General features: G+C 41.9%; 1 protein-coding gene across 1 annotated transcript; it reads left to right on the top strand.

Moving 5' to 3' along the window:
* The first annotated feature begins 778 nt into the window (after positions 1-778).
* Positions 779-6,484, top strand: LOC149545551 (putative 2' cyclic ADP-D-ribose synthase BdTIR). Its single transcript, XM_089793798.1, has 2 exons — positions 779-871; positions 6,164-6,484. Exons 1-2 carry the CDS (start codon positions 779-781, stop codon positions 6,482-6,484), a joined length of 414 nt encoding a protein of 137 aa, XP_089649924.1.
* Positions 6,485-7,003: the final 519 nt, after the last annotated feature.

Here is a 7,003-nt window from a genome sequence, read left to right on the forward strand (position 1 = left end):
CATCACCTAGATTCAATGAGTGTGAAGTGTTCCATTTATTCTAATGAGAGATGGATTCATGTTGAATCACTACTCATGAAACATGAATGGATGAGTTTGACTCAAAATCACATAGATAAATCCTGATAGCAATATCACAATTAAAAAAATTTGTTTAATTTCTATCTTTTTGATTTAACAAATTATATAATTTTTACAATTACATTGTGCATATATAATTTTTTTTGATGAATAGTCCTTTTCAATTAATAAAATTTACTAAGATTACAATTCACAAAAAAGGGCCGAGGGATACAGGATCACCCCGCGAATGAGTTCAATCGGCCGAAGCTGGAGCAAATAACATGGCCACAACCAGCAACTATAAACTATTCATAAAAAATATATATATATATATATTTAGAACAACCTCATTCTAACAAGGCAGTACCAGCAGAGGGAGGAGGATCATCTTTATCAGGAAATCCCCACGCATCAGTGGGATTGTGAGGCAGACTAGGAATAGTCTAGCCATCAGTAGCATCTGCAGGATCTAGGGTAGTTGCAGTCTCCGCATCCTTCTTGTCTTGCCGTGGAGGAGAAATTGCCAAGGCTAGTTGGGGAAACTTGCCAAAGTGTGCTCGTCCAGGGGGAGGAGCTGGAGACCAGCTAGAAGCCTGCCCAGGGGGGGGGAGCTGGGGACCATCCAGAACCACCACGTGGTGGGGAAGTGGAGCAGCACCTCCAACCGCCATGACCACCGCTGGGAGAGTGATGGTGGGGACCTTGGGAGTGCGGCATGTGCGAATGGCGACCAAAGGACTGGCATCTAGAACGGCGACCGCAGGATGAGGAAGCATCAGCTGAGGCATCCAGAGGCACTCTGGCAATGGTACAAGGAGCATTGCCCCAGTGGTTTAACAATTCTTGTAAGTGGGCAACCTCTAGTGCAACTTTATTAGCTTGCACCTGTATCTGCATAATGACATTGTTACAAATGCATGCCTTAGTGTACATTGCAATGTTAACATCCAAAAAACTATGAGTGAATAAAATTGCATTCCTATCTTTCCATAGAGAAAACAAAATTTCCATCCTGAAGGTATGCCAAATCTGGGAAAACTTTCAAGGAAATTTGGGGGAATCACCCAGAAGGATCATGTGCCATGAAAAAGGTTCGGGCCTGAAAGGCTTGAAAAAATCATGGATCCAGTGCCAATAATTCTGAGCATGTTTGCAAAACCAAAAAAATGCAAAAAGGACTCAGGTTGGCCATAGAAGGGGCATCTAGGGTCAGAAACCCCAATGTGCTTGAGCTGAGACCCCAAGGGAAGACCTTGGAAAGCAAGGTACCAAGCAAAGTGAGCAATCTTAGGTTCTGTAATGGCCTCCCAAATGGTGTCGAACCGTTTTCTCCATTGAGAAAGTGAAGAATGCAAATGCCACCGTTGATTAAGCATGTCCACCATCGGAAGGTGGGGCGAAAGCCATCTGTATCCCATATTGGGCTTATAATTGGTAAATGGAGTGGTAGGAAACCACTTCCAATCATACCACCAAGGTCGAATAGACTGAATCCCCACTTTATGAAGTAAGTGCATAGGGATGGAAGACAACAGAAGCTCATAAGTCTGATGATCGACACGAACAAGGCGGAATTGAACTTGCATATCCTCCCAGGACCTGAAGTTCATGGTTACTCTTGAAAAAATATCCTTAGTAGTGTGAATGCCACGTTTATAGAAACGCAGAGCACTGGCACCTTGAGTCTTGGCAAGAGGAATACCTTGGAAGGAAAACAAGGGAGACCACCAAATGTTCTGCTGATTTAAGGACAGCCCATTGCGAAACTCATTACCAGCCCAATGAAGCCAAGGTTTAACAGCTTCCCAGGCTTTCCAGATGCTCTTTATAATGAAGGAGCCCTATATGACCACTGGTTCTCGCATAGTGAGAAGGGTCTGAAAACCAATTCCCTTCCAAGCTGGTCTGTTAGTAGAGTAGCCTGAAGAGATGCAATGTCTGACAAGAATTTTTCAGGCTTCATCTCCAGAAATAGCTCTGATAATCCATTTAGCACAGAGGGCAAGGCCCTTCTTCTGAGTGGAAAGTAGGCCAAGACCCCCAGATTCCCTTAGGAGACAACAGAAATTCCAAGCAATTCTGTGAAAACCATGATGGTCAGAACCAGAGGCCCAAAGAAAATCTCTGAGCAAACGTTCTAATTTGAGGTATGAAGCTTTGGAGGGAGCCCAACAAGAAGAATAAAACACATGGGTGGCAGCCAAAATCTTAGAACAAATCTGGAATTTACCAGCAAGAGAAAGCGGCTTAGTGATCCAATAATCAAGCTTTTTGATAATCTTTGTAAGCACAGCATTCCAAAGTTCCACAGGGGAAGCCTGGAAAGCAAAGGGAATGCCAAGAAAGCAAAAAATTTCTCCATGAGTAACCCATTTCCATTGGAAATGGCTGAGCCAAGGTGGAGCTGGCAAAAAAGACTGTCAGTAACAGAGCATTTTATGCCATTGAATGGCAGAGCTAGAGGCTTGACATAAAGTGTCAAGACAATCTAATGCATTTTTGATGTTTTCTTCATCTTCAAGAAGAGTGAGAAAAGAATCATCAGCAAAATGACCATTGACTAACTTAGAGGAAGAAGCAAGCAAGGAAATGCCACAGACCAGCCCAGAAGACATAGAGTGAGCAAGTAAATAACCAAAGCCTTTGGCAGTAAGGACATAAAGTGCAGGAGCTAACGGACAACCTTTTCTGATGGAACAAAAAAGTCCAAAAGCTTCAGATTGTGAATTATTGATGGTGATGCAAGCATTAGCATCACCAAAGAGCATCTCCACGGACTGAAGGAAATTGGGACCAAAACCCAGAGCCTGAAGCATAGCCAAAATGAAAGGCCATTCAATGCGATCATAGGCTTTAGCAAAATCTATCTTTAAAAAGATAGCCTGCTGCTTGGACTTACTGGCCCATTCCATGCCATCCCAGACAGCAATAATGTTGTCAAGAATAAACCTAGATTTGATGAAGCCAGTTTTTTTAGGCCACACAATTAGAGGAAGCATATGGCAAATTTTGAGCAAGAGCGCCTTAGCAATGATCTTATAAGAGACATTGAGGAGGGTGATGGGCCTCCAGTTGCAGATGTCCTCAGGATCACCAACTTTAGGTATGAATTTAATAATGCCTTTATTTATAATTGCTCCTAAGCTTTTAGAATGGTATGCTTCAAGATAGACTTTGTGCAGATCAGGACCAATTTGCTCCCAAAGATGTTTGTAAAATTCACAGGGAAATCCATCACACCAAGGGGATTTGTCATCCGCCATGGAGTAAGCTACCTCTTTAAGGTCTTGGAGGGAAAGAAGTTTCTCATAGAAAGCACATTGCTCAACCATGAGGCAGTTTGGAGTAACAGAAATACACTTTCTGAGAGCCTCCTCCTTAGCAACCGAATGGCCCTGCGAAGCAAAAATGTTCTCATTGTGAAGAACAAAAGCTTGCAGGATGTCTGGCATATTGGAAAGAACATCAGTTCCCTGTTTTATCTTTTTAATCCCAATATTGGTATGACGGGTTCAGAGAGCCTGGAAGAACTCCTTCGAGGCTTTGTCGCCAACCTCCAACCAGTGGAGATGGGCTTTGATTTGAGCTCCTCGGGTTGCATAGTTGTCAGCAATTTTCTTTTCATGGCGAAGCTTGGCAAGTTGAAGTTGCAGATCCACATCAAAAGGGTTGAAGGTGAGTGCTTCAAAGGCTTTTTTGAGGGCAAGGGTGTTGGCTTCATAAAATTGTTTTCTGAAAATGGCCAGCTGACGCCCGTAGATGTGCAAAAGATGAGCCATTCTGGTAATGGCATCATTCCACCATTGAATCCAACATCAATGGGAATGTGGACGTGGTTCCAAATTCCAGACGCGTTGTATGTGGGAGATAGTAGAGGCATGCAATAACACAGATGTGTTGAGGAGGAATTGAGACTTAACCACTTTGGGGACAGCTATTTGCCAAGATATACCAAAATAAATGGGATAGTGGTCTGAAAACATCACATCTATCAGGGGAATGACAGGTAGATCACAATCTTCAGAAAAATAAAAAAAAGATTGCGCCGAGATCATAGCACGATCAAGATGTTTCAAGATGCAATCAGGACCGACTCAAAAATTGGACCAAGTGTGCCAAGCCCCATTATCATGATGGTGGCTAGTATTGGGATCAAAGAGGCCCAATTTATGACGCATGTGAAGCCAGGCTTGTCTTTCCCTAGATATCCAATGGAAAGGCAAAATGCCATCTTTTTCAGAGGCCACTTCAACCATATTGAAGTCCCCACATAGGACCCAAGTAGCTGGTGGCAGGTTATCAGCAAGCCAAACCCACATTTGCGCCCTTTCCACAACATCATTAGAGGCATAAACATTAATGACTCCAAAAGAATGATTGTTGATGGAAAGTAAAAGCCAAATAATATGGTGTGTGGGGTTAGAACCATGCAAAATAATAGCAGAATGAAGGCTAGGTGATAGGAGAGTAACTACACCACCTCGGCCAGCTTCATGCTAAGAGGAAAACATGATACTATCCTGCCAAATGACACGGCATGCAGCAAAAAGCATGAAACCAGAAATCTTAACTTCTTGTAGGCAAAGAAAATCTAAATTCCCAAGTCTATGACGGGTATCCCGAACATATAATTTTATGGGGATGTCTGTAAGACCTCGAACATTCCAAGAGACGAAGTTCATGAAAAATATTCCATATCATCCTCATCCTTGAGAGAGGAGTAACTATTTTGCAAAAAGGTAGAAACTGGGTGAAAGTCAGACGAGAAATCCTCTGGACTTACAGCCTTCCGTTTGACCCCTGATATCTCTGCACATCCAGGAGGACTGCGAGAACACCTTGTTGCTAGTGGTACTATGGAAGAGACTACAAGAGAAGAATGAGCCCCAGCCAAGGATGAGGTCCTGGTAGCTGCCTTAATCCCCTGTGAGCCAGCAAGGTTGGAAACCTACGGAACCAAAACTGGTGCAACAGAAGCCGCTGGCGTCTCCACACTAGCAGGCGCTGATACTTTGATGGAAGCAGGAGGAATCATGGTTATGGCCGCATAGGATGGCTTGGGGACCAAAGGATTCAAGGTAGGCTTGCCTTTGCGCCCAACAGTAACCCATTCTTCTTTTTTTCCTTCGACCTTCTTGACAGGCATCGCTTTAGGCTGGGGTTTGACCCTAGGCGTGGCCAAAGGGTAGTCCCTGATCTTGTGTTCCGTAGACTGGCACCTATAGCAGGTGTTAGATAGGTTTCACCAATTAGAACAATGAAAAGTCGATGAAAAGTCAATGTGAACAATTTCCATTGTAGAATATTTTTATCACTACGATAGGAACTGAACTATTCATCTTAGTACTTCTCTTTCCCTGAAAAATTCTTTTCAAATTTTCATGACGCTTCATTAATTATTTAATAGAATCTACTCAGGTAATTGCCCAAACCAAAATATGCAGAATATACTTACATAAAGCTAACATATTTTATTGAAACACGCTTTCTTTTTCAAATAAGGACAAGAGTTAATTGACATGCACTTCCATAAAAAATTTGATAGCTGTACAAGTACATGAATCAGTGGTGATGATCAGTTTGATTGTCATCCAAAGGCCCTGAGCAAGAGCTACACTATAGATTGGAATATTTAGCTTGTCCTCTTTCACATTGAGAATGCCTACAGCCCAACAAGTGGCCAACACTCATTACTTAAAAATTCAGACTTTGACTCATTAAATGGAATCTAATCTACTTTTCATGGGGGTGTAAGTGGTGCCTACTTTCTCAGCATTTTCCATGGTTTTTATTGGTACTTTTCGAAAGGAAAATTTATGCCTTAGGTCGTTTGCATCTAGAGTTTTTATATGATCCTCTGCTTATGCTTCAGTCCAATTCCCTCTGCCCTTCCCCTGCACCAGAAATACAGACCCACTTTCTTATTTAGCATTAAGCAATGGCATCGGCATCATCGTCTCACCCATGGACTATGTAGCATGACGCTTTCTCTGGAATTGAGCCTCATGGCACAACGAGGAGAGTAGATGAATCTTCAAGATTGTTTGAAGTGTTCATCAATCACAGGGGCCCTGATGTCAAACAAACCCTTGCCCTTTAGCTTTACAACTCTCTTACAGATTTAGGAGTAAATGCATTTCTTGATTCGGAAGAGAAAGAACTTGGGGACTCATTTCCTTCAACCATTGAGAATGCCAAATGCTCTGCTTCGGCTCATATTGCAATCTTTTCTAAAGGATATGCAGAGTCTCAATGGTGTTTGGCGGAGCTCGTTCTCATGTTGCAAAGTAGTGCTAAGACCATTCCGTTGTTCTACAGTGTGGAGCCTTCTGCTCTTCGCTACATAGAAAAGGGTAAGTATGGCAAGGCGTTTTCTAAATATGAAGAGAAGGGGAGTTATATGGAGAAGCTAAAGGACTAGAAGGAAGCACTCCAAACTGTTTCATATATCACAGGCTATGAAATCAGTAGCCATTTCAAGTAAGATCTCTACGTTTCCCTTATATTTTTTTGTACACTCTTCTAGCTTTTATTCCATGAAATTTGTAGATTTTAGGTAGCCAAATTCTTTCAAAATTTATAAGGATTATAATTTGACTATCTCTATTGCTTAAATAAATAGAATAAATAGATTGGTGCGGCAAAAATGCTTTGCACCATTGAATATTAAGAAAGGGGAATATGATGAGGAGCAATCACAGTAATGACAATCAAATAATAAACAATACAATTTAAAAAGGAACCATATGGCAGACTCCTCCTAGCACTTCTTACTCTTAAACTAGGGTTTTCTCTATCTCTTGATTACACACATTTCCAAGCCCAACTAACAATGAATTCACCTTCACATGTACATTGTTTAATGTCTCCATTCGGCAAATAAACCCCTTTGTTTGGGTAGAATCCCTATCTTGTTTAATTTTGCATGTGCTTGGTTAGT

The sequence above is a fragment of the Cupressus sempervirens genome, chromosome 7 (genome assembly GCF_028749045.1).
Source record: "Cupressus sempervirens isolate cs-2001-9-10 chromosome 7, ASM2874904v1, whole genome shotgun sequence".
NCBI lineage: Eukaryota > Viridiplantae > Streptophyta > Pinopsida > Cupressales > Cupressaceae > Cupressus > Cupressus sempervirens.

Coding starts and splice junctions, on each gene's coding strand:
- LOC149545551 (XM_089793798.1), top strand. CDS start 779: ATGTGCGAATGGCGACCAAAGGACTGGCATCTAGAACGGCGACCGCAG. Junction 872..6,163: donor CCAGAGGCACTCTGGCAATG/GTACAAGGAGCA, acceptor CTTGCCCTTTAG/CTTTACAACTCTCTTACAGA.